At 39.1% G+C, this 25968-nt stretch overlaps 2 protein-coding genes across 12 annotated transcripts in view; both read left to right on the top strand.

Annotated features, from left to right (window-relative positions):
• The window catches only part of LOC123872840 (histone deacetylase 4), an 87429-nt gene extending 68630 nt beyond the window's left edge, over positions 1-18799 (top strand). For 8 of the 9 annotated variants that reach the window (XM_045917417.1, XM_045917412.1, XM_045917415.1 and 5 more), the window contains 16 exons: positions 3173-3280; positions 6577-6750; positions 10197-10267; positions 10802-10953; positions 12099-12203; positions 12846-13018; positions 13432-13611; positions 13785-14041; positions 14520-14716; positions 15052-15232; positions 15485-15623; positions 15912-16148; positions 16371-16511; positions 16691-16879; positions 17253-17446; positions 17703-18799. In XM_045917417.1, the coding sequence (XP_045773373.1) occupies positions 3173-3280; positions 6577-6750; positions 10197-10267; positions 10802-10953; positions 12099-12203; positions 12846-13018; positions 13432-13611; positions 13785-14041; positions 14520-14716; positions 15052-15232; positions 15485-15623; positions 15912-16148; positions 16371-16511; positions 16691-16879; positions 17253-17446; positions 17703-17766 (2562 nt within the window). In that variant the 3' untranslated portion in view covers positions 17767-18799. The remainder of the gene's footprint in view (positions 1-3172; positions 3281-6576; positions 6751-10196; positions 10268-10801; positions 10954-12098; positions 12204-12845; positions 13019-13431; positions 13612-13784; positions 14042-14519; positions 14717-15051; positions 15233-15484; positions 15624-15911; positions 16149-16370; positions 16512-16690; positions 16880-17252; positions 17447-17702) is intronic. The other variant, XM_045917419.1, reaches the window with a different exon arrangement.
• A 1020-nt stretch (positions 18800-19819) lies between these two features.
• On the top strand, positions 19820-25203 carry LOC123872852. 3 transcript variants are annotated; one of them, XM_045917438.1, is made up of 3 exons: positions 19820-20036; positions 20609-21641; positions 24985-25203. In XM_045917438.1, the coding sequence occupies exons 1-2, from the start codon at positions 19907-19909 to the stop codon at positions 21625-21627; spliced, it is 1149 nt and encodes a 382-aa protein (XP_045773394.1). In that variant the 5' UTR covers positions 19820-19906; the 3' UTR covers positions 21628-21641; positions 24985-25203. The 3 variants fall into 3 exon arrangements, with proteins under 3 accessions (XP_045773394.1, XP_045773393.1, XP_045773395.1); XM_045917437.1 differs by having other exon boundaries at positions 23447-25203; XM_045917439.1 differs by lacking the exons at positions 19820-20036; positions 20609-21641 and adding an exon at positions 21648-22509 and having other exon boundaries at positions 23447-25203.
• Positions 25204-25968: the final 765 nt, after the last annotated feature.

Genomic DNA, 25968 nt, shown 5'->3' with positions numbered 1-25968 from the left:
AATTATTAACAATATTCCGTAAAACATACATAAGCATCAGCAGTCAGACTTTTAGAAAAGTGAGTAAATTTTTTAAATAGGTATTTTTAGTAGCTGATACGTATAAATTGTACAAGCTAGCAGATATGCGTACATTATTAGTGCAACCTAGCACTACTCTATCCCACACTTTTTGTTTCTCAGAAAATAAGGAAGGTCTGGCAGCAGTGAGATCTTGCTCTATACCTATTATGTTGTATGGAGCCAGTGACGGAAAGACCATATTTAAAATGTGATAAATGATAATCAGATGATTAGATGTCTTAGAATTTGTTGTTAGTTTGATAGCTTATATTGTTGCAGCAAGATTAACATGTGTCGATAATACATTAGTAGCTTGTGTTGTAGTTTCTTAAGTACCTATTCAAAAAGTGCAATAGGTGCAAAATGCGCAATTTTAGTTCAATGAATTAACTTCATTCATTTATTTTAACTTGTTAACTTCCCGCGCAGTGATCCAAGAATATTCATCTCGTAATTTTAATACAATGAGAGTAATTTCAAATCTTGGCAAGACACCATGAGCTATATAAAGCAAGTTTTAATGATAGACTCGCGAGCTCCACGTCGTTTTCTAAATTAACTGGTTTGACAATAAATGTAGTATGTGCCATGTGGCAAACACTGCTAATAGAATGGTGATTGATTTATTACTGAAAGTTTTATTTAGCAGCTCGAAACGGTTGTGTACTAGTTACAATGTTACTTTCTTGCTCCGTATTACTACACTTAGGTCAGTTTTCTGTGGTACTGATTCAGATAGCTACTAAATTTTACAGTATTGGCATCTTTTTCTTACCAACGTAATAAGAAAAGAATAGACTCTGTGGCAACTAAATGTTAGAGTATTCGCATCTTTTTCTTACCAAAGTAATAAGAAAAAGACAGAAAAACTTATTTTAATAAATTAACTGTCAAACCTCGTGACTTTAGGTGCCAGTCTTTAGCATCGCAGTAGAACTAAACTTTTAAGTTTTTAATTTATAGTCATTTCCCGTTCTTTTTTTTTTACTTAATATTAAAAGAAATGATGCAGATACTCTAAGTTTACTTTATAGAAAGACATTAGAACCGACGCCAGTATTCACTGCAGTCTTTATTACGCCTTTGTAATTTTTTAAAATTTTGTTTTAAATTGCCAGTTTCTTTCTTTTTTTATCTAAATCTTTTAATAGTTTCTGACGATTTTCGTAATGTTCCATAATCAGTATTTATAGTTTCGGCATCATCCAAAACATTCGTCCTATCTCTCTGATAAGACATTTTATTTCCTATTCTGATAATTTCTTCCTTTTTACATAACACTTTGTCTTTGTTTGAATATGACACCCGTTTTAATGTTATTTTTGAACTAAATCTGTGTGTGACATAAGTGTGTGATGCTAATTTGACGATTTGTGCTTTAGGTATTTTAATCACATTCAATATTGTTGTAAATGTTTTGCACTTCTATTGCTTTTTTATGTTTTATTTCAATAAATACAATTATTAGGTATTGCTTATAAACATACAATATTTATATTTTATATTTAAAACAAATACATCTAATCTGACAGAGAATACATTACACAAACTGTATTTACATCGGGCAGAAATAAAATTCTTAATTGTAATATTTTCTACATATCTGTACTAGTGCTAATATTAAGAGCTACGTAGTAAGTTTAGATGTAGAGAAAATTCTTTCACTGATAGATTATGTTATAGGCTACAGGCCTTAAGACTATAGGACTATAATTTATAGCCTATAAACCTATAGACTTTAGGCTATAAATTATACCGTGACCGAAGTCGCAAAAAAGCTATTATTAAATAAAATTGAGAGAAAAATAAAATTTTGTTATGTGTTATTTAATTAATTTCTGGCATATAAAAGCCGTAGGTAGAGATTTGGCTACAGTCCATTTGGCCGCTGCCCTTCCAACAACAATTCATTCATGTAGCTATCGCTCATCTACTGTTTAGTGCTCACACCGGAAGTGGACTGTACACTATTTAACAATATTTCCGCTACATGGCGAAAAAAAGGAGCATACCAGACCCGTTTTAGGGTTCCGTATCTCCGGAGAAAAATAAAAAGCGGTCAAGTGTTGATAAACCCAGCACAGTTTGATCTTTACGAGTATTGTCAGTATTATTAACGGATTAGATATTAATCTGAGACTCCTGTAGAGAAGCTGCTATTGTTTGATAACATCGCATGGCAATTGTCGTTCGTCAAATCTATAATAGATAATAATAGATAGCCTAGAGTTGCCTATTGTCTTTGACAAACGAAATGTAGAGACTAACAATATATAGAATCGTATCGTAGATGTGCTTATTACACACCACACATTTATATACAGTTGTAATGTAAGGGTGTTACCACATAATATATTCGAACGAACTTGAATAATTTGCTGAATCCCGATAGGGGAGCTGTACCATTAGCGATTCTTATCAGATTACTTGGCGATTGAAAATTCGACCCAAAGTTTTGTTTGAGTAGACACTTATAGAGCAGGATCCCACTGCCGCCAGACCTTCCTTATTCTCTGAGAAACAAAATATGTGGGATAGAGTAGTGCTAGTATGTACTATTAACGTATGCGTATATGCTAATTTAAAATTTTGTTTTAAATTGCCGTGGGCCAACTTACAGGTATCAACGATCATCTACTGAATGATCCAAAACATATACTCATTTTTCTTTAAGTCTGATTGCTGATTTTCATGGATGATTTACAGAATATTGTTAATAAATAATTAATATTCTATACTGCCAGACACTTCCTGTTGGCGGTAATTTCCGCCAGACGCTTTAAAGCTCGCAAAAAATAACATAGTTTGTCTTACTTATAGTTTGAGTCGTAATTTTTATGTTATGACACTCAGGAAATATACATAAAAATCAGCACTCAGACATTAAGAAAAGTGAGTAATGTTTTTACGTGCCTTTAGCAACTGATATATTTAAATTGACCTGAGTTACAAGATAGCAAAATATATGCGTTCATTAAAGATACACACTAGCATTACTCTATCCCACACATTTTGTTTCTCAGAACATAAGGAAGGTCTGGCGGTAGTGGGATCTTGGACCATTAGTAAAGCGCTACTAGGATGTTTGACGTGACGCTTTACGTTACAGCTGAAGAAGCAGCAACAGTTGCAACAGGAGATCTTGTTGCAGCACTTCCAGCAGCAGAGGCAGCAGCTGGCTGAGCAGCACCAGCAGCAGATTCGACAGCATTTAAAGGTGATTTGGTTCAAATCAATCTTGAGCTTTAAACGAAAAGTTATGTGGGATGTGTGGTACCAGTCGATTGTGCTGGTTAAGCAACGTTGACCCAATACAGTGCCTAGATCTACATCATGATCAACTCATTGTGCATCGCCGGCGCACTACTGAACACGGGTCTCTATCCAAAATGCCTTTAGGCCATAGTCTGCTACGCTGGCCCAGCGTGGATTGGCAAAGAAACGTGCAACGTATTTTTCAGATAAAGTGCATCGTCGATGGAAAATTCCAAAATGCCCACCAGTGCAGCTCACTCGATATAATTAAGCTGTGTCAACATTTACGACTCAATATAAATTAGACTTGATAAAATAGGTACCTACTTATAATTAGGTTATCTTACTTCCTGTATTTAATCTACTAACGTCATTGACTATTTCTATACTTTAATAGCTTTTCACAAGAATTCACCCGCATGGATTTAGATTTCGTAGAATTTTCCAAAATCAAAAAATTTATAAAATGACATAAACTCATGACAGATGATATGATATGTTATATGATGTTACAGATGTTTGTATTATCACCACTTCACAAAATCACTTAATAATATCTCTATGCACTTACCTTATTAGAATTATCAAAGCTGTAACGCAACTCATTCCCAGGCTTTCTTATCGTTTAAATAACTCTTTACATTACAAACCTATAGAGCTGATTTTTATTATTAGAGTATAGAATTATAGATCTGTCTACTATTATTATATACCGATGGACTTTAAATAATCCAATATTTCAACGGCAGATAATAATAATAGCACAATAACATTCCATGCGACGTTTGTCGTTGGCGCGAGTCGCGGGTCGCGGCGCGGGCGTCGCCGTGGATGTCACGCCGGGTATAAATAGACGTGAATGGCCTAGCACGTATTCTGCATTACATCACTCATAATGCGCTCCGCCGACCGTGTTAACCTAGCGTGACCCCAATTAGCGGATGGGAAAAATGCTAAGCGCGATGACACGGTTTAAGATAGGAAGACATTTGGTTAATTGTAAGAGGTGTCTTCATTAGAAATTTTTATTGCAGATACCTCTCTCTATCTCAGAAATCTCTGCCTTTAACGTTTAAAACTTTAAACTATCGTGAGTGATTTCCATAGAATAGATTGTCACGGCTAGACTCACGTATTTAGTAGATGTATGCCAGATTAGTTTCGAACACAGCCGGGTCCTTTTTCAAAGGCACTCAGCTCACTGCGCGTTGCGGTTGGTCTGAACAACAATACTTATAATCTCTACCTTGTTTGGTTTTGACTTGTTTTACTATGAGTATTATGAATCTTATATGCACGTATGTATATGGAAATTGCGACTGAAAAAGAAATGGGTTTTATGAGTAATTTAGAATGCTGAAGAGTTAAAGTTAAAGCTAGTATTCATTTTATTAATAACATTATTATGAATCTCGTTAGGTATAAAACGAGGTTGATAGGAGCAGAATTTAATCCACCAGAAGTATACTAATAGGTACTTTCTATTATATCACTTTCCAAAACTATTTTATTATTAGTAATATCATTTATCACCTAATGATTCACGTTTTTCAAGGAAATATCCGTTTAAACATAAGAATTTATGCGTGGTATGTGGACAGTATCCAAATTTTTGTATCATTTAAATAGTGTTTAATGGCGTAAATCTGTGACTTGTGACGCATCGTATAGCTTTTTAATTTAAGAAATGCCAAAAAATCTTATTTTAAATGTATTATAGAAGCAGGCGTTACTTTGCGGAAGTCCATGACATCATACAAGGAACCAAAAGCTTAATTTGCTATAATCCGCCAACCAACGAAATCTGTATGGTGCAACATGCAGCATGCGACATGCACCGCCCGCCCTCCCACTGATAAACTGCAGGAAAAGCCAGCCACCAAGCAAGCCACACGCACCACCACTACCCAGCACCACACAGACCAGAGCAGGCAATTAGCAAATTCTTTGCTAATTGCCTGCTCTTGTCTGTGTTGTTGACTTACAATGCTTAATTGACTTTGCAATTAGGCATTGTAAGGTCTACATCTCCTGAGCATGCTCCGGAGTGGTGTTGGGATTTGTGTGGTGCTGCGTGGTGGTGGTGCGTGTGGCTTGCTTGGTGGCTGGCTTTTCCTGCATGTTTATCAGTGGGAGGGCGGGCGGTGCATGTCGCATGCTGCATGTTGCACCATACAGATTTCGTTGGTTGGCGGATTATAGCAAATTATGCTTTTGGTTCCTTGTAAATCTTATTTTAACACTAATTTATGCCCGCAACTTCGTTTGCGTGGACCACACAAATTTCAAATCCCTATTTTTTACCTCCTGAGGGGTTGAATTTTCAAAAAAACTTGCTGAGCGGATGTCTACGTAATAATAGCTATCTGCATGTCAAACAGCCCCAGCTGTCCAGTAGTTTGACCTATGCTTTGATAATAATCAGTCAGTCAGTCAGCTATGCGTTAATAGATCAGTCTGTCAATCAGTTATTCCTTTTATATATTTAGATGTTGCGATTTGGCTACCAATATATTCAGTAGTTGATAATGAAATCGAATTACATCTAGTTGATAATAATCACTGACATCATCATTAAAGTATTGATTAAAAGATACGAAAGTTGTACAAATGATATCGACATAATCATGGGTAGGTAATCCATTACCTAAATAAAGTACCTACCCAAGGGGTTTTTTCATTTTATTTTGAATCAGTCTTTACAGAATAATATTGTGCAAGGGCCAATGATTCTAACGTTTCATTTACTATAGTAAATTGGTGTAATTTTCTCTTAATTAACACTGACTGTATTTTGCATTAGCATATCCATTGACACAGTTATCACAGCTACTGTGTGTGAAGTGAATATACAAAGAATCGCTTTGAATCCTGGATAAAACTGGGGTGTTTATTTTGGATATTTACCTAATCAAGAAGCTTAAGAAAATAATGGTATGGTGGTATGGAATCTGAGCGTAACTTAATTTTAGGGTATTCGCATCTTTTTCTTAGTAATAAGAAAAGGAAGACCAACCTAATTTAATTTAGAACTGTCAAACGTGGTGACTTATTTAGGTACCAGTCACGACTGTTTGCCTATTGCGCAAAGAAATTAAAAAATAAAATTTAGTCTGGGAATGAGAATTGGGCTCGTCTCTGTAAAGTCCAAAGAAAGCGAGCTTCCTTCGCATGATGGTGGACATGAGTTCCTTCTTTCTTGACCCATTCCAGTACCTTAGTATGCGATGTAAAGGTATTGGTTTACTTTTATTTCAGTTATGGGAACAACAGAAAGCGATGGAAGAGGCGGCGCTGCGGGAGGCGAGAGAGGCCCGGGAGGCGAGGGAGGCCCGCGAGAGGCACGAGAGGGACCGCGTGGAGCTGCTGCGGAAGAAGGATAAGCACGAGCCCAGTGCGAACGCGTCCACGCAGGTCAAACAGAAATTACAGGTGAGCCGTGAGGTGTTACCTAAACAGTTTTTACAAGGGTTCGGTGTTTGGCAAGTATGAAGAGGCACTACAACACTCCGATGCACATAATCTGCTAGTGCCCGTTGTCGAACTCTTAACTTTGATGTTCGTGAAACTATTACATAACATAACATATTTTAAGGTCATAAGGAATAGTTTGTGCGACAGTTACTAATTTGTATTATATTTCGTGATTACGCACAAGTTATTCCGGGCTTAAATGTATGTATAGCAGATAAACACTATTGACACGCACGCACTATTGAGCTGTCCTGTGTTGAGCTGGAGCGATATATTATAGTTTGCGCATACCGACCTCCTTCGGGTGACTTTTCTCTGTTTGAGGACGTCATGGAGGAGGCACTGAGGCGGATATGTAGGTCATCAAAAAAAATATTGATTTGTGGAGACTTTAATATTGATATTTTACTTCACACCTCCTTTACAGACAGATTACTTAACTTATTTAAAAGTTTTAATTTAGAAAACATTTTTGTTGAGCCCACACGTGTAACTGCAACTTCAGCTACTTGTATTGATAACATTTTTGGTGATTGTAAAATTGTTAAAAAATCCATTATCACCACTCTTAGATCCGACCACTGTGGACAAATGATATCTGTTCCCAGCTCTCAACAAAATATAACAAAAGTTATAAAGTATAGGCCAGTCACCACCAAAAAAGTAAGGCAATTCAAACTCAATATTTTATCTACTTTACCTACAATTGACCTTACACAGGGTGGTCCGGATGAACTCTATAAAGCTTTTTTTAGCTGTATAAACTCCCAATTTAATTGTATTTTTAAAGTCATAGAAAAAAGATTGTTTAAAAATCTTAAATTTAGTGAGTGGGCTACTGCTGGCATTTATAAAAGTAGGAACAAGCTGTTTGACTTGTATGCAGAAAAGCAATATAATTATACTCCAACATTTGTTCAGTATGTAAGAAATTATTCAAAATTATTTAGAAATGTTTGCATACAAGCTAAGTCAATTTACATAAAACAGAAAATTATTAATTCTGATAATAAAATCAAAGCAGCTTGGGCTATCATCACAGATGAAACTGGGAAACGTAAAGTGGAAAATAATAAATTGGAACTTAAAATTAACAACCATATTACTGACTCCGACTTAGAAATAGCAAACGTATTTGAGGACTTTTTTCGAAACATTCCAGTTACCACTACCAGTTCCCTTAACTCGTCGCCAACGGAAGCCTACACTCTTCTAAGGAGCAATGTTTCTGAGTGCAGTGTATTATTTAAATTTGAACACGTTACCCCATATGATATTGTTAAAGTATTCAAATCGCTACAGTACAAAAAAACCGGAGACCTATGGGGAATTTCAGTAAAAGTAATCAGCAATATTATTGATATTGTTGCTCCATATCTTGCTCTGATCTTTAATGAGTCCGTAGATTCAGGATCCTTTCCAGATCTTATGAAATACAGTAAATTAATTCCTCTTTTTAAATCGGGTAGTAAAACTGACCCAAATAATTACAGGCCAATTTCAATTTTACCGACTTTTAGCAAGATATTTGAAAAAATTATGCTCAACCAACTGCTCCAGCACTTTAATCTGAATAAATTACTTCATTCGGAGCAGTATGGTTTTACTAAAGGTCGATCAACAATCGATGCGGGCGCAATGCTTTTAAAGCATATATTCGATGCATGGGAGAACTCACAGAATGCTATTGGAATTTTCTGTGATTTGTCTAAAGCATTCGATTGCGTTTCGCATGAGACTCTCTTGGCTAAATTGAACCACTATGGAATCAAAGACTCTGCGCTTAGTCTCATTGCGTCCTACCTCAGTGATCGTATACAAACTGTATGTGTAAATGATGTGAAGTCATCCGGATCAGCCTCACTAATGGGTGTTCCACAAGGCTCTATCTTAGGTCCCTTCATGTTTTTGGTATATATAAACGATTTACCATATTTCGTCCAAAATGATTGCGATATTGTACTATTTGCTGATGATACGTCTTTGATTTTTAAAGTCGATAGAAATTATAATAATTTTGACGATGTAAATAGAACCATATCGCAGGTTACTCATTGGTTTACTGTTAATAATTTGCTTTTAAATGCAAAGAAAACTAAGTGTGTCGAATTCGCATTGCCCAATACTAAGACGGCAAATGATTTTAATTTAATGATAAATAATGATATGTTGAAAGTAGAAGAAACTACCGTGTTCCTAGGGATAACTTTAGATGCAAAGCTTCAATGGAACGCCCATATATCAACACTTGCTGGTAAACTCAGCTCTGCTGCTTACGCTGTTAGAAAGATTCGACAGATAACTGATGTGGAAACTGCAAAAATTGTATATTTTGCCTATTTTCACAGTATTATGTCTTACGGAATCTTACTATGGGGTAAAGCGGCAGATATTGGAAAAAATTTCGTATTACAAAAAAGGGCAATACGCGCAATCTATAATTTAAAACCGCGCGATTCCCTACGAGAGAAATTTAAGGAAATAGGTATTCTTACAGTAGCTTCTCAATATATTTACGCTAATATAATTTTTGTACGACAAAACATTCATAGTTACAAAAAAATCGGTGATTTCCACGACCGGCAAACTAGAAACCGTAATAGGCTCGCATATCCTACGCTCCGCCTCAGGAAAGTGGGAAAATCGTTTGTGGGAATGAGTGTAATATTTTATAATAAAATTCCACAATCAATTTTAGACTTGCCTTTACACAAGTTTAAAAAATCTATTAAAAGTATGCTCCTGGAAAAAGCTTATTATACAATCGAAGATTATGTAAATGACAAAAAAGCTTGGATTTGATTCGCTCCAGCAATATACGGCGTTGCAATTGCTTGTATACAGTATGGCATATTATTGTAAATTGTACATTTGAAAAGAGCAACCGCCGAGTTTCTTGCTGGTTCTTCTCGGTAGGAACAGCATTCCGAACCAGTGGTAGATTATTTTGACGATTCAAAAGCACTTGTAAAAGTTTAATTGAATAAAAATAATTTGAATTTGAATTTGAATTTGAATTTAAAAATTCCACGAATATTAAATGGCCAAGCCATACTTTTTTTAGAAGATGTAGGGTTTATAGAATTAAAGCTTGTTCGTAAAGTTATTTGTTATTTATTGTTATAAATGTGATACAGTCAAGAGCACTTAAGAGCACTATATACTTTGGACTTGGGATAGCACAAATGCGCCATGGCCAGACAAATCTAAGCTCAGCTAGGGGCCTGGCCATACGAGAGAACTCATAACTTTGTAACAGTTAAAGCATTATGAACTTATAATTGTCCCCATAAAACCCATACTTATATAATTCACAACAGGATCAAAAGACCCTCAGCGATGCAGGAGAATTCAGAGAACAATACTTCGAATACCATTGCTCAAAAATTCAAATTGAATTTCAGGAGTTCCTAAAGAAGAAACAAGCGGCAGCAAATGCAAACGGAACAGTAAACAATTCACCCTACAGAAATTGGTATGTTCCCTTCATTTTGCCAATACATACTTTTAAATATACATTTTTAGGGTTCCCTACCTCAAAAGAAAAAAGAAATCCTAATAGGATCACTTTGTTGTCTTGGCCGGTTTTTTAATTTAAGATAGTCATGACAAACATGCCTAGTCAAAAGCAATAATGAAGTTAGTGAATAGCGACGCGATAGGAATAGAGGCGTTTATTTAATTTTACTTGAATTGCACTTTATTACGTCGTTACAAGAGTCGCTATTTATTTAAACATCTTTGAAAACATTATGGAGACGAAGCATGCAGGTTTCCTCAACGCATTTTACCATTAAACCAAGTGATATTTATTTGCTTAAAATGCACTCAACTCAGAAAAGTTAAGCCGGGCACATACCTCAACCTTCTGAGTTGTGAGCATTTGTGCAGGATCGAACTCTAAACTCCTGACTGACTGACGACGTGTTAACCAATAAGGTATCACCGCTTTTAAGAATGTAGATTATGGTGATCCTATTTTCATGATTGCTTGTCTTCTGTCTCAAAGGGGTATAGTCAAATCGTCATCAGGGGAGTCGATAACGTCAACGGGCGCGACGGCCACGGCGCACCCGTACCGCCTCACCGCGCCCCTCCCGCTCACACTCAACGCCGCCCCCCCGCAACCCTCGCCCGCTGACTTCCCTCTCAGAAAAACAGGTATGTACCATTCAAAGTGTGAAATAACTTCTAATTGAATTGTGATAATGTTGTTATCTTTGAGTGGACTAACTTCTTAATTCGAGGTAGGAAATATTATACATCGATATTTGGAAAGAAATAGTGGTCTCTGTCTATGAGACCGACAAAACGTCACGTAGGTATGAATGACAGAGACAACGCTCTACGAAGCCAAAATCTCTTTCCATAGGTTGATGTATGGTTGGTTTTCTGCCGGCTACTGCATATGAGAAATCGTTATAGGAGCTGTCATTTACCGGAATCGTCTAAACTAGGATTATCACCGAGATGTTATAGGCATAGCGAATAACTGAGTATGCTCCTGCGGTAGTGGAGCGATGTGGAAAGGACGAAAGTCACGTCATCACACGCCTCCCGCACCGCTCCAATTCCGCAAGAACCTACTCAGTTAAGCCTTATGCCTATAAAGGGGATCTTTTTGGATCTCCTCGTTCGAGATTTACGATTTTGTTGATAACAGCTCTGAGCATATAAAGTGCGTCTGATTGTTTTTCTATACCTCGCAGAAAATAATTAGTGAATTGAGTGAAATGTTTCTCTAATATATCAAATTAACTTTGGCTGCTGTTACAGCAGATTACTAACTAGATATTTTTCAAAACTGATAATAATTAATATATAAGCGCTCAGAATTATTAAGAGCGAAGCATGATGAATGTATGAGTATTGTTTTGACGAGTGGCTGACGTCATAATATGTAATATAATATAGTTGAATTAACAAATGTGCGCCGAATATAATCAAAAGCATAAAGATAAAGGGATTAACCAATTTTAAAAATATCAAAAAATCTGTCTTATGCGCAATTTATGACTCGGTAAAAATTTCAACAGAGAGTTACCCATATTGTTGGCAAAATGAAATTTTATTTTTAACGTTTAAAGAGTTCATAATCTATGCCAGATCTCCGCTAGTTCGACCTTTTTAAGGGCATTCGAACAAATTGGAATGCATACTCTGTAAGGAGTTTGCTCGTCGAGCGTGTAATTTGTGTGGTGAATCTTATGAACAGTAGTTGTTCCACAAAAAGTGGTTGATCCCTTTGTCTCGGCGCGAGTGTGCGTGTGTGTGTGGTAGCTAGTGTAACCGCATGTGTGTGCCAGCGTCGGAGCCCAACATGCTGAAGGTGCGGCTCAAGGCGCGCGTCATCGAGCGCCGCGCGTCGCCGCTCGCGCGCCGCCCGCTCAAGACGAGGATCAAGCATCGCAGTGAGTAGACACAGTGCACAGCCCTAACATAGGAACGACACTCGACAATGCACACAAACCATGTTTGCTACTTATCCGAAAATAGTAGCCACTAACTTGTGTATAATGCAATGCATATGCACTCATTATAATATTTGCTCTATTTGAACTTTGAAGATGATATTCTACTTAGAGGCTAAATAAAACTCAAATGAACTTATTATTCGATTCGATTGCTTGTGCCATATTTTTCACAATTTGTTTTAATGCTCAAGTTTGTTCGTATATAACCAGCGCCCCAGCGGAAACAGTGCGAAATTAAAATCTGTGGTACTGAAATTTAGATCCATTTTACTTCGACGTTATTTGGTTTCGACTCTCAAATTCTATCGACGTAATTAATATCACCTATCCATTCTATAGACGTAAAATCTTATACTAAGCACACTGATATTGACGAATTATTTTATACTCGGAACATTTTTCTTACGCCTTAAGTTCCGCAACACAAGCGGATAAATAAATATCATTTTAACTGATATTTTATATGATAGAATTTAAAGCTGAATAATATAACTTATGGACACTCAAGGATCCTCAAATATCAGGGGATTTTCTAATTGAAAAAAACCTCTTGTTAAAGCCATAATGTGTGGTTCGTAGATTGCGACGGCTCGTCGCCGCGCGGCTCGCCGCCGGGCGCCGTGGCGGCGCCCATCCGCGAGGAAGAGGAGGGTGGTCGCGCGCCGGAACTATTATTCTCATCGCCTTCGCTGCCCAATATCTCGTTGGGCCGGCCGCACGCGCCGCCTAGACATGTGCCGCCCGCGCCGCCCGTAAGTGCTTTATTCTGTTATTTAATTCCTGTCTTTTATTGGTGCTAACGGAGATGAAGAGTTCCCACAAAGAAGTGGCAGTCAGTGGGAACAGAAGTGAAAACAATGTATGTAATTATATACCACAGGCCGCTGCCCGTTGCCGGTCTGGGTCAATGCGTCGCATCACGGGTATCGCGATGCGGTGACGCGAATCCATAAGTTTTGTCCCTACGAAAAATCGCTCAACGCGGCTAAAGAAGCTTTTCACTTCAAAAATATAACAATTGTTTAACGATTATAACAACTGTGTTAGGGTATAATTTTGTTTGTATATAAAATTATATCATGCTCCTGGCCTTCCAAGTTTTTCTAACCCCAAAATCGTCCAACGCGCTTTATAAGTTTTCACTTCAATAAATGATTGTGTGTAGGTGACGGTGGCGTTACCTCCCGTATCGGAGGCGGAGGCGTACATGGGCGCCGCGGCGTTGGGCGCGCGGCTCAGCAAGCGGCCGCTGGGGCGCACGCACTCCGCGCCGCTACCCCTGGGCGACCCCGCGCTGCAGCCGCCCTCCGCGCACCACTACCTGCGCGACCAGATACGCAAGACTGTGAGTTGAGAGTTGCTTTTTACACTCCCATATGATCAGTTCTCTTTCAGCTTAAGTGGCAGTGGGCAGTCCATATCTGTCGCAAACCCGAAAATCTTAAAATAGGTAAAAAGCGAGGTCTCCGTCACCAAAAGGAAAAAATTCGTTTAACATATTCGTTTGTCCCTCCGCAGGTATTGACCCGTGCGCACGACGCAGCGGCCGCGCAGTTGCGCGAGGAAGAAGGCGAAGTCATAGACCTGACGTCGCGACGCCCCGCCACCGCCGACGCGCCGCCCGGACCGACGAGCGCGGCGGGCCCAGCGGTGCTGGCCGGCGCATGTCCGGCGGTGGGCGCGGCACCGCTGGCGCGTGCGCTGTCGTCTCCGCTGGTAGGCGCGCGCGCGCCCGCCACAGGACTCGCGTACGACGCGCTCATGCTCAAACATGGGTAAACCTTCCATGTATATTTACACTTTTATATTATTTATTTTTATCCACTTTCTTTTTTTTTTGTTTTATTTTAAACCATGAATCTTGATACTGTACACAGTTTTAAACTTAAAAAACACAAAACACGTTAGCAGATTTGGTCCCTTATCTCCAGTATAAGATGACAGTCTAAAAGCTTGTTTCATCCATCCCGCCCAACGTACCGCTGATACATTTCAATTGATTTCTACACTACCGAACATTGCAACAAGAGATATCCACATAAATTGCACACTAGACAAACATTATCACTACATTTTTTCACAAATTTAGCATTTTATTTTCTTTTATTAAGGACTGATTTCATCATAATTACGTTACCTAACTGAAGAAGGAGTTTGACTTTTGACAGTTTTTGTATAGTAAATCTGCCAAAATTAAGTTAAATTACGTCACGATTAAAAAAGTAAAGATTAAAAGTAAGTTGACTTGCGCAGTTGCGCATGCGGCGCGCACGCCCCCACGCACCCGGAGCACGGCGGGCGGCTGCAGTCGGTGTGGGCGCGCCTGTGCGAGACGGGCCTGGCCGCGCGCACGGAGCGTACGCGCGCGCGCAAGGCCACGCTGGAAGAGTTGCAGAGCGTGCACACGGAAGCACACGTCGCCGCGTGGGCGGGCCGCGCTACCCCGGCAGGTAAAATACACTGTCTGTACGTCGTATTCTTAAGACATCGATGAGGGTCGTGATCCAATAATTACATAATAGTAGGTAAAGAGTTTTTGGGATAATGCGGTGGGTTCCCAGATCCTTAATACAAATACTCGCCAAATCTCGCACCAGAAAGCGCAACGTTGGTAGACCCCCTACAATATAAATAGATGACATCGAATGAGCCACATATCATAGAAAAATAAGTCAGTGCCGTTAATATTTCTTACCACAATAATTTGCCTGTTCTTTCGATTGACTTACCATGTTGGCATTGTTTGTTTGATCCGGCTCGAAGGACTGAAAAAATTCCTCCTCAGGTGTGTCAGGCGGCAAGGGTGAGAACCGGTCGGTGCGGCTGGTGCGGCTGGCGTGCGGCGGGCTGGGCGTAGACGCAGATACGGCGTTCAGCGACGCGCACACGCCGGCCGCCGCGCGCCTCGCCGCGGGGGCCTTGTTGGATCTCGCCACCAGGACCGCGCGGAATGAACTGAGGAATGGGTACGTGTAGAGCCGGACGTTTGAAAGCGTATCTTGGAAAATATTAAATATGCTTTAAAAAACTATAAGTCGGTTATTAAAAGCTGGAAAGTACTCACACCAACGCAATTTTATTGTACCGCATGTTCTGAAAAACTCGATTTATATTATTTTAACGAGGCTGTGCCCAAGCTGTCACACTGCCATGACTTTTGAACTCCTTGTCTTGGTTGTTACTTCAGCAGGTTGTATAAGTTTTGGTGTTGTGCGCAGTTTCGCGATAGTGCGGCCGCCGGGCCACCACGCCGAGCCCAACCAAGCGATGGGCTTCTGCTTCTTCAACAACGTGGCCATCGCCGCGCGCATCCTCAACACGCGCCTCGGCTTGCAGAGGATACTTATTGTCGATTGGGTAAGTTGGAGTTCTACTCACTAGAATATAGTGGAGGGGCCGGAAAAATTTCTCTTTTCTGCCCGTACGGAATTACATAATTTTGTACACTTAACTTGAAATCTTATACACGTAGAAATAGACTATTAGTATAGCTGCAGAGGAAAAAATAATCAGAACGAACATCGTCCCTTCGAAATCCACTTTAGATTATAGTTTTCTAATTTTTATTTTGAATTATACTTTCTACTTTGTATTCATTTTATTGTTATCGACAATGCGTCAACGTGTCCATATTTTGTCTATCAGGACGTGCACCACGGCAACGGCACGCAACAGATCTTCTACGAGGACCCGCACGTGCTGTACATGAGTTTACATCGACACGACGACGGCAACTTCTTCCCGGGCACCGGCGCCGCCTCGGAATGCGGAGCCGGACCCGGCTTAGGATACACCGTCAACATAGCGTGGCCCGGCGCGCCGCCCCTCGGCGATGCGGAGTACCTTGCCGCCTTCCGGTCCATCATCATGCCCATTGCTAAGGTGAGTGCATACGGTTCGAAGGACCAAAAATTTATGAATTATTGCCAAGGTTTTTGAATCCGGATTGTAGGACCAAAAAATTTAAATTAGCAGTGTGTTCAAGTCTGGTTCGTAGGACCAAAAAAATTGAGGAGTTAAATCGCCAAGGTATACAAGACCGGCTCGTAGGACCAAAAAAAATCGACAAACAAACTACCATTATATTTTAATTTCTATCAACAGGAATACGACCCTGAAATAGTTTTAGTATCGTGCGGTTTTGACGCGGCGGGCGGTCACCCCGCGCCGCTCGGCGGATACAACGTGTCCGCCGCGTGCTTCGCGCAAATGACGCGCGACCTCATGCAGCTCGCCAATGGAAAGGTAAGGCACTCCATATTAACACAGAGCTATCGTCGGCCAATGTCTTTTTCATTGGTTGGTAGTCAGCAGCGCAACTTTTACACTTGTATCTTTATGATGAATCGTCAAATTTAAAAGAAAAAAAACTTTCTAAACTCTATTATGAATGAACTCACAGTTGTGTATGTGTGTGTGGGCAGGTGGTGCTGTCGCTGGAGGGCGGCTACGACCTGGCGGCCATGTGCGACTGCGCACAGGAGTGCGTGCGCGCGCTGCTCGGCGAGCGCGCCGCCGCACCCACGCTCGCCGAGCTGGCCCGCTCGCCCGCGCCGCACGCGCAGGCCGCGCTGCGAGTCGCCATCGCCGCGCAGGCGCCGCACTGGCCGCAGGTAACAACTAAACATCTATTACTCTGTTGTTTTTCTTATTATAGGAAACTATCAAAATGCCTTTGATAGCTAATCAGTAAGAATTTCGATTTTAAAACACATCCCTTTTTAACTGTCTACAGCTAACTAGAGTGATATTAAATTGTTAGAATCCTTACATTAACTTAAGTTACACTGGCTTTAAGATTTTTTGAAAAAAATTCAATGTGGCGACTGTAAGACGCCATTTTCATATATGAATAATTTTACGTTGATCGTTTTTGGCAAGGCACTCGTGTTTAGACTTGTTAAAAATGTTATTCGTGTGTCCGCATAAGCACACACATAGAATCGAGTTTACCTTTGCTTTGATCTGGCAATCGTTCGTCCGCAGGTGAAGCGCTACAGCTCGCTGGTGGGTCTGTCCGCACTGGAAGCGGGCGGCGCGGCGGCGGCGGCGCGGCTGGGGCGCCTGCAGAGCGAGCGCGACGCGGCCGACACCGCTGCGGCCATGGCCACGCTGTCCGTGCATCAGCTGCCGCCCGCTGCGCCGCTACTCCCGCCGCAGACGCAACCGCTTGCACTCAGGTACTTTACCACTACTAAACTAATATAATCTATACATAAATCACTAGTCCTGACTGACTGACTGATTTATCAATGTACAGCCTAGACCGTCCGGGTTAGAAATCAGAAATGTTGACAATAGGTTCCTTTTATTTCAGTTCAAGTTTCAGTTGTTTTAACTATATTTGCTACTTTTTTCACTGACTCCTTTAGATAACTCCTCAAAGCTCACTTTACTACTAAAGACAGCAGATTTACGTTTACTTGTTATCCACAGCAGGTCGGCGGAGAGTTCTCGCTCGGTATCGGAGGAGCCCATGGAGCAGGACGAGGGCAAGTGAAGCCTCACTCTCTCCGCTGCCGACACATTCCGCGCTCCCCGCGAGCCGACAGCCGCCGGCGAGCACTGCCGGGCGGCGCCGAACACACGCGTGAACTAAAGCTGTATATTGTGACATGTAATATATGAGCCAGCGCGCAGGGCCGCTCGCCCCTCGCCCGACAATCTCCTCCCCCTAGCACCGAACTTGAGATTATTATCATCATCACAATGTTACAATTGCCAGAGTTAAGGCCACTCGCTACAACTGTGTTGTATTTTTGTCATGAGTGTCGAAGAGGATTGCGGTTCTCAAATGATCGCCATCAAAGTTCGGTGCTAGGGCGCCTGTTTCCGCGAAGCGAGATGTGTTATATGTATATTACATAAAATGTCTATTCGATGTGATTCATAATGAATTAGTCTCGGTGAGGCGATCGTGTGTGTAGATGGTAAAATTAAGACAAATCTTAATTTGAAAGCTTTAACGTAGTAAAATTGTAAGTGTACAAAATGATGTTATTATTATATATTTGGATATGCTTTTAAGTATGACTAAGAAGTGTATTATCGTGTAGAAGTAGATACTGTCGTACCTCCGCGGCCGCCGCCGCAGCGTCTCTCGACGTCGAGCGTCGTCAGCGACCTGGGACGGCTACCTTTCACGCCGTCGTTTCAACGAAATGTTTTTATTGGATGTTATCGCTCGGCGCAGATTTCTATTTAAATTTTGTCGGAAAAAGTGTTTCAACATTCCGCCACGAATGCGTTGTATATTATCTTTGTCTATACCAAAGACTTCAGATTTGAAAAGTATGTCTATCGTAATTTGTATATTGTATTTGTTAAATGGACGTCCTTGTAGAAACTCGCAAAGTGTAATACTATTGAATAATGCGTTGTGTTGTATTGTTGCGATTTTATAGCAAAGTCTAGAGGAAACCTAGTAGCCCACTAAATATTGTTATTTTTGTATAGAGAGGAGTTTACGAGAGGTCTTCGTTTCGTTTTAACTTATTGAATCGGTGTTGATAGTCTTTTTTGAGAAACAAATATTTATCCGTAAATTATACTACGAATATATCTCTGATCGATTTTAATTCGATGAATAAAATAACTATGGGTGTCGTGTCGCATATTCGTTCCCCGATCCGTAGCGCTCTGGACGTATCTAGTTAATTTGTCGCGACCTGTCCGGTCCGTAGTCAACGAGGTGTTCAACGGAACGATTTTAGTAGATTTCAATAAATGGATATTTCCTATTCTAATTACGAATAATATATGAACTAATGACCGTTTTCCAGATAGTGTATTTTATAACCTACGATTAATGTTTAACGTCACAGATAATAAATGTTCGTTGGAAAATGTAGATTATATTTTAACGGTGTTGCCACAGAGTCGTCCGCCCGAAGCTTGCAGAGTGATGTGAAACGCAATTGCGGTGAAATATCGAGTCTAGTTTTTGTTTAATTTATCGATGTGGGTACTACCACATTTATAATTCAGCAGCAGCATATAAAGCAGAATTCGTAGAAAAGCGCAACCTGACGACTAAAACCGAATGTACAGTGTACACCAATGAAATACAGACTTTATTGCTTGACGTTAAGATTTTAAACACAAGAACATTAGAGATTCGTGCTATCTCGCTCATATTTCGCGCGTAGGTAACAATAGCAGTCGGACCGCTCTATGATTGGATTGAGATATTTTCGCGCTAAAAATACGATTTCTGCGCAGGCACATCGGCGTACCTAACAGAAGTGGTAGTACTCTATAGTATTTGCTCGGGTCGCGTGCAATAGTTTCTCCACAATTGCGTTTCACAGGCGGCACGTGAGACACTTAGGTTGAAATCTATACACTTTGACTTTGCTTAGACTTAAATTATGCTTCACAAGCTTCATTCTAGCGATTTGGGGTTTACTTATTGTAGCAACACTTTCTACCCACCGGCCTTCACGTTATTTGTAGTAGGGAAAAAAACAAATTTACGTATGGTATCACTATTGTGTCCGCCATCTTGTATACATCCCTGCCTCGACTCACATTAACATTTTCGTGCTCGAGGCCTTCGCACGCAAACTTATTTTTCAAAATTTATATTATAATATTAAGGTTTTTGAAGCAGTTTATCAAGATTATAAAGAAGTTTCATCATGGGAAAGCGGAAAGCAGAGGAAAGAGAGGCAAAAATTAGGAAGAAAATAAGAAAATTGGAAAAGAAATTGGCACCAAAAAGAGGACGTATAATGCGTTTACCTTCCAGCTCAAGTGACGAAAACAACGGTAAGTACCATTCGCAATAATTGCGCCATTAGACAATACTATGATGCGAGACTCCGCTTTGGGTTTTCTCCTTCATTTTTACGCCTTTATGAATATGATGCGAGACTCCGCTATGGGTTTACTCCTTCATAATTACGCCATTACACAACAATAGATGCGAGATTCCGCTTTGGGTTTTCTCCTTCATAATTACGCCATTACACAATAATATGATGCGAGACTCCGCTATGGGTTTACTCCTTCATAATTACGCCATTACACAACAATAGATGCGAGATTCCGCTTTGGGTTTTCTCCTTCATAATTACGCCATTACACAATAATATGATGCGAGACTCCGCTATGGGTTTACTCCTTCATAATTACGCCTTTTATGAATGCTAGGATGCGAGATTCCACCTTGGATTTGCTCCATATTTAAGCTTTACAAGCTAGATTTTTAGACTGAACAGACTTACTTTATTTACTTACCCACTTTATAATAATTTTTATTTTTCATTGGAAGTGGGTACCCACCTTACTTTTGGTTTTAACAAAAGAAGAAATAAAAAACGTTTCGTACGTTTTTTCAGATGTCAATCAGTCGGAGAATGACGCATTATGTGATCCTTTGTCGGTGTATTTTGACACCACGGCCGTACATGACGATGAACGTCCAGACATCATGTCAGCGACGGCATTACCTGGAACAGCTGTCGAAACGACAGTTTTGCAAGACAGTGGTGCCGATTCTGCAGTCCCAGGTCCGGAGGGAAGTACTGACCCTGAACTAGATGGTTCAATTCTTTCATTGTTGGGTGACGCCCCTGAGAATAATAGTGAATTAGGACTACCTATACATAAGGATATTGCCACTAGGTGGCAAGAGATTTTGCAGAAGGGTTTAAAAGAAGACATTAAAAAAGACTTAATCAAATTATATCCTATACCCAATAATTTAGAAATATTGATACCGCCAATCCTAAATCCCGAAGTAAAGGCAGCATTAACAGAGCCTCTAGTAAAACGGGATTTTGCTATATTTCACAGACAGAAGCAGACCGGGATAGCATTGTCTGCTCTTGGCAGATCGGTAGACTCGATAGTAAACGACCCCGATAAAAGTTTACAAAATATTGAGATAAAATCAGCCTTATTAAGACCAATTAGCGATGCCTGTCGCATTTTATGCGACTTATACCAACTTGAGACCAAGAGGAGAAGAACTCATATAATAAATTCAATAAATAATAAGATGAAAGACATAGTTATGGACACAGTGCCAGGAAAGTATCTTTTTGGTGACAATATATCAGAAAAGCTCAAGACAGCCCAGGGTATTAATAGATCTGGGCAGATTTTAAAGGTCATACCAAATAAAACACCCTTCTCTAATTCAAACAAGAATACTATGACGGCTACACCTAGCAATGTTAAGTCTTTAAACCAGAGGACCCCATATCGGAAAACAGCTGCACGTTCTTATATGGGGAAACAACGACTGCAGGATCGTGCAGCACCAGCAACGGTGGCAACAAGCAGCCGCCAGCGACACTACCGCCGCAGCCCGCCGCCGCCGCCCCCTCGACGTCAGAGACAGCAGCGCTATTGAACAGTAACGACAAGGTACGTTATGCAGGGCGATTGTCTTGCTTCTCTCAACAGTGGGAAAATATAACTAGTGACCCGCTTATATTAAGCTGGCTAGACGGTTATGAAATTCCTTTTATGTCTACGCCTAGTCGTGGTGATATACCCTATACTATTTCACATTCAAATCAGGAATTACTGGAATTTAATAAATGTATACAAAAATTATTGAATATCAATGCCATTTCGGAATGTAATCATGAGAAAGAGGAATTCATCTCTAGTGTCTTTTTAGTGCCCAAACCTAATGGAGAGAAACGGTTTATTTTGAATTTAAAATGTTTAAATAAGTTTATTAAAACAGAACATTTTAAATTAGAAGATTATCGTACTGCAACCAAAATTATGTTTCCAGGTTGTTTCATGGCTTCTATTGACCTGAAAGATGCCTATTACTTATTGCCAATTCATGTATCATATAGAAAATATTTAAAGTTCAAATTTAACGATACACTTTATGTATATAATTGTTTACCGTTCGGGCTGGCGACGGCGCCTTATGTTTTTACAAAATTATTAAAACCAGTAATGGAGTACTTTAGGTCAAATAATATACTAACAGTTATTTATTTAGATGACATTATGATTTTTGGAAAATCATATTTAGAGTGCAATAAAAATATTTTATTTATTAAAAACACGCTCGAAAATCTGGGATTTATAATAAATTATGAAAAGAGTTGCTTAACACCTAAAAGAGAATGTAAATATTTAGGTTTCATATTTAACTCTCAAAAGATGGTATTAGAACTACCCGAAGAGAAGAGGCTTAAGATTCAAAAATTAATTTTGAAATTCTTAAATACAGAAATATGCAGTTTACGTGATTATGCTAGATTTGTTGGTATGTTGATATCAGTCTGCCCTGCTATAGATTATTCCTGGTTATATACCAAGCTTTTTGAAAGATTTAAATTTTTATGTTTAGTGGAAAATCCTTCATATGACCAGATTGTAAAACTCCCAGATACATTGCATGAGGATTTGTTATGGTGGTTAAGACACATTATGAACGATTATGCTAAAGTACGAACTCATCATTATGAGTGTGAAATATTCTCAGACGCCTCTCTTACGGGATGGGGAGCATACTGTAATAAGAATAAAGTCTATGGTTTTTGGACCGAGGAGGAAAGAATGCAACATATAAACTTATTAGAACTTAAAGCAGCTTTCTTTGCTTTAAAGGTCTATGCTAAACATCTTACTAATACGGAGATTCTTTTACGTATAGATAATACTACGGCTATAGCATGTATTAATAAGATGGGTAGTGTACAGTATGCACACCTGGAAAAAATTACTCGTCAAATTTGGCAATGGTGTGAACATAGGAAGATTTTCATATTTGCATCATATATCAGCTCCAAAGACAATGTGGAAGCAGATGCAATGTCTAGAATGAAATTCCAAGAGACAGAATGGGAACTTGCAGACTATGCCTTTCAGGAAATTATTCTGTCACTAAAACAACCTAGTATTGATTTGTTTGCATCTAGAAATAATAAGAAATGTCCCATTTATGTTTCCTGGAAGCCAGATCCTGAAGCTTATGCAATTGATGCTTTCACATTGTCATGGACTCATCTAAATTTTTATGCTTTTCCTCCTTTTTCCATGGTATTAAAAATGATACGCAAAATTATAGATGATAAAGCTGAAGGTATTGTTGTAATACCGAATTGGAAAACACAGCCTTGGTATCCATTATATCAAAAAATTAAGATCTCTAAAGAAATATACTTTCGTCCAAATAAAGGATTGCTCGTATCTCCTTTCAGAATTCATCACAATCTGCACAGTTCACTAGAACTGATTGCCGTGAGATTGTCAGGGAGACACTACTAGGACGACAACTTTCCCCAAGATCTGTGGATATCATGTTAGCATCATTGACGGATAGTACATATAAGCAATATGATGGCTGTATTAGATCATGGATTAAGTATTGTGAGATTAATAACATATGCTATCATTCTGCATCTATTTCGGAAATAATACATTACCTTAGTCAACTTTTTGATCAGGGAGTACGGTATGGCACTATTAACTCTCATAAAGCAGCAATAAGTTTGTTAATGGGAAATCCCATAGATGATAATAGGATAAAGAGATTCATGAAGGGAGTATATAGATTACGACCTCCCACACCTAAATATGATATAGTTTGGGAACCTAATATCGTTTTAAATTATTTAAGCCAATTCTGGCCCAACCATACATTAAGTTTAGAAGATTTGTCAAAGAAAACAGTCACGCTTATTGCTTTAGTAACGGCTCATCGTGTCCAGACCATCTCCCTTATCAAAATCAGTAATGTTGTTATAAACCAGGGTAGTGAAGTTATTATTAAAATACCGGATTTTATAAAGACTTCTGGACTTAACATAAATCAACCTGTATTAAAACTCCCTTTCTTCACTCCCCGGCCTGAGATTTGTCCAGCGTTAAGCATCATTGCTTATTTGAATAAAACTGCACCTTTACGTGTAAATAACCAAGAACGATTATTCTTAAGTTATAAAAAACCTCATCAGGAGGTTTCCTCCCAGACTATAAGTCATTGGATAAAGTTTATTTTGGGTAAAAGTGGCGTTGATGTATCGATTTTCACCGCGCATAGCACTCGCCATGCATCTACTTCATCTGCCAATAGAATTGGAGTCAGTATTGAGGTAATAAAAAAGACAGCTGGTTGGAGTGAACAATCGGGAGTTTTTGCAAAATTCTATAATAAGGAGATTATTAACGATCAAAATTCATTTGCTCGATCCATTCTTACGAACAATAATAATAATTGTGACTAAATTAAGTAATCTGTTTGTAATGTAGTTATAAGAACTGAAACTTTACTTTATCATGGTTTTTTTTTTGTGATTATAAAATCAATGATTATTCTTCTACTATAACTTCTATGAAGAAAATCAATAAAAATAATATATAATAAGATACTTTTTAGTGTGTCATTTTATACTACACAGGGACCGTCTTACCTACCTATTTCTTTAATGTATTATTTTTACTATGAACAGCTATAAACATCTACAATAAGTAAACCCCAAATCGCTAGAATGAAGCTTGTGAAGCATAATTTATGATCAAACGAACTTACCTGTAAGTGAAGTTCGATCCAAATTATGCGAGCAAGCTTCATTCGACGCGATTTGGGAGAACCCACCCTAATCTAGTGATGATAAAATATAATACGCGTGGTCGTATTTGAAATAGACCCTCCCTATGCATAGATATATCTACATACATCATGTAAAAATAATAACATCATAAATAGGTATTGCCCCAGGGTATTATTTTATTTCAGGTACCTAACTAGCTTTAAACCAATGAGTCGAGGCAGGGATGTATACAAGATGGCGGACACAATAGTGATACCATACGTAAATTTGTTTTTTTCCCTACTACAAATAACGTGAAGGCCGGTGGGTAGAAAGTGTTGCTACAATAAGTAAACCCCAAATCGCGTCGAATGAAGCTTGCTCGCATAATTTGGATCGAACTTCACTTACAGGTAAGTTCGTTTGATCATAAATTTCAGTTAAAACGAGGCAAACTTATGCCCGCGGTATAACGCTGTCTCGTTTTAACAGTGTCTTAAGTCTGGGCAAAGTCAAAGTGCGCTCTATAGATCTCAGCCTGATATATTTTTGTATGATGGGTGTCTGTAAAGCCGCGAACGCCGGCTTGTGTGACGTCATCGACCAAGTCGAGGCGGCACGGCCGGCGGCCGCGGTCGTACGCCGGGGGATGCGATCCTTGTACGATAAACAGATTTAAACAATGTTGTATCTTTGAGAGTTTTATTGTTAAATTGGAATACAGATGAAATAATTATTTAATAAATGTATATATTATATATATTTGGAAATATATCAGCATTTTCATTTTTATTGCCTTTTGATTCTCGTCATTTTAACCCTTACTGCACTAAGTACAAAAATAGAGCACTCTGTATTTAAAACAAAATACTTAGGGCCTGTTTCATAACCGCCAGAAAAACTTTACCTAACAGATAAATTTGATATTAGATGACAGTTCTTATTGGAAATCTGACACTTCGTTAGCTAAACGTTATCCGACGCTTGAAACACGCCCTTCTACTTATATAAATTGTGGAAATATAACGCACAAAATTTTATTTGTAGTCTTAGCACGAGGTTTGCACATCCGATCCTCGACAGCGATTGAAACACCATATCAAAGTAACATGTAACTAAGTTTCCTTATTTCAAATTGTACTGAATGTACAACTAACATGGGGATTTAGATCCATTTTACTCCGCGAGGC

The sequence above is a fragment of the Maniola jurtina genome, chromosome 15 (assembly GCF_905333055.1).
Source record: "Maniola jurtina chromosome 15, ilManJurt1.1, whole genome shotgun sequence".
Lineage (NCBI taxonomy): Eukaryota > Metazoa > Arthropoda > Insecta > Lepidoptera > Nymphalidae > Maniola > Maniola jurtina.
This window is presented reverse-complemented; position numbering and strand designations above follow the sequence as displayed.

What these genes read in the sequence shown, in the direction of transcription:
- LOC123872852 (XM_045917438.1), top strand. Translation starts at nt 19,907, where the DNA reads ATGGGAAAGCGGAAAGCAGAGGAAAGAGAGGCAAAAATTAGGAAGAAA. An exon ending in CTCAAGTGACGAAAACAACG is followed by an intron (nt 20,037 to 20,608) that starts GTAAGTACCATT and finishes ACGTTTTTTCAG; the next exon opens with ATGTCAATCAGTCGGAGAAT.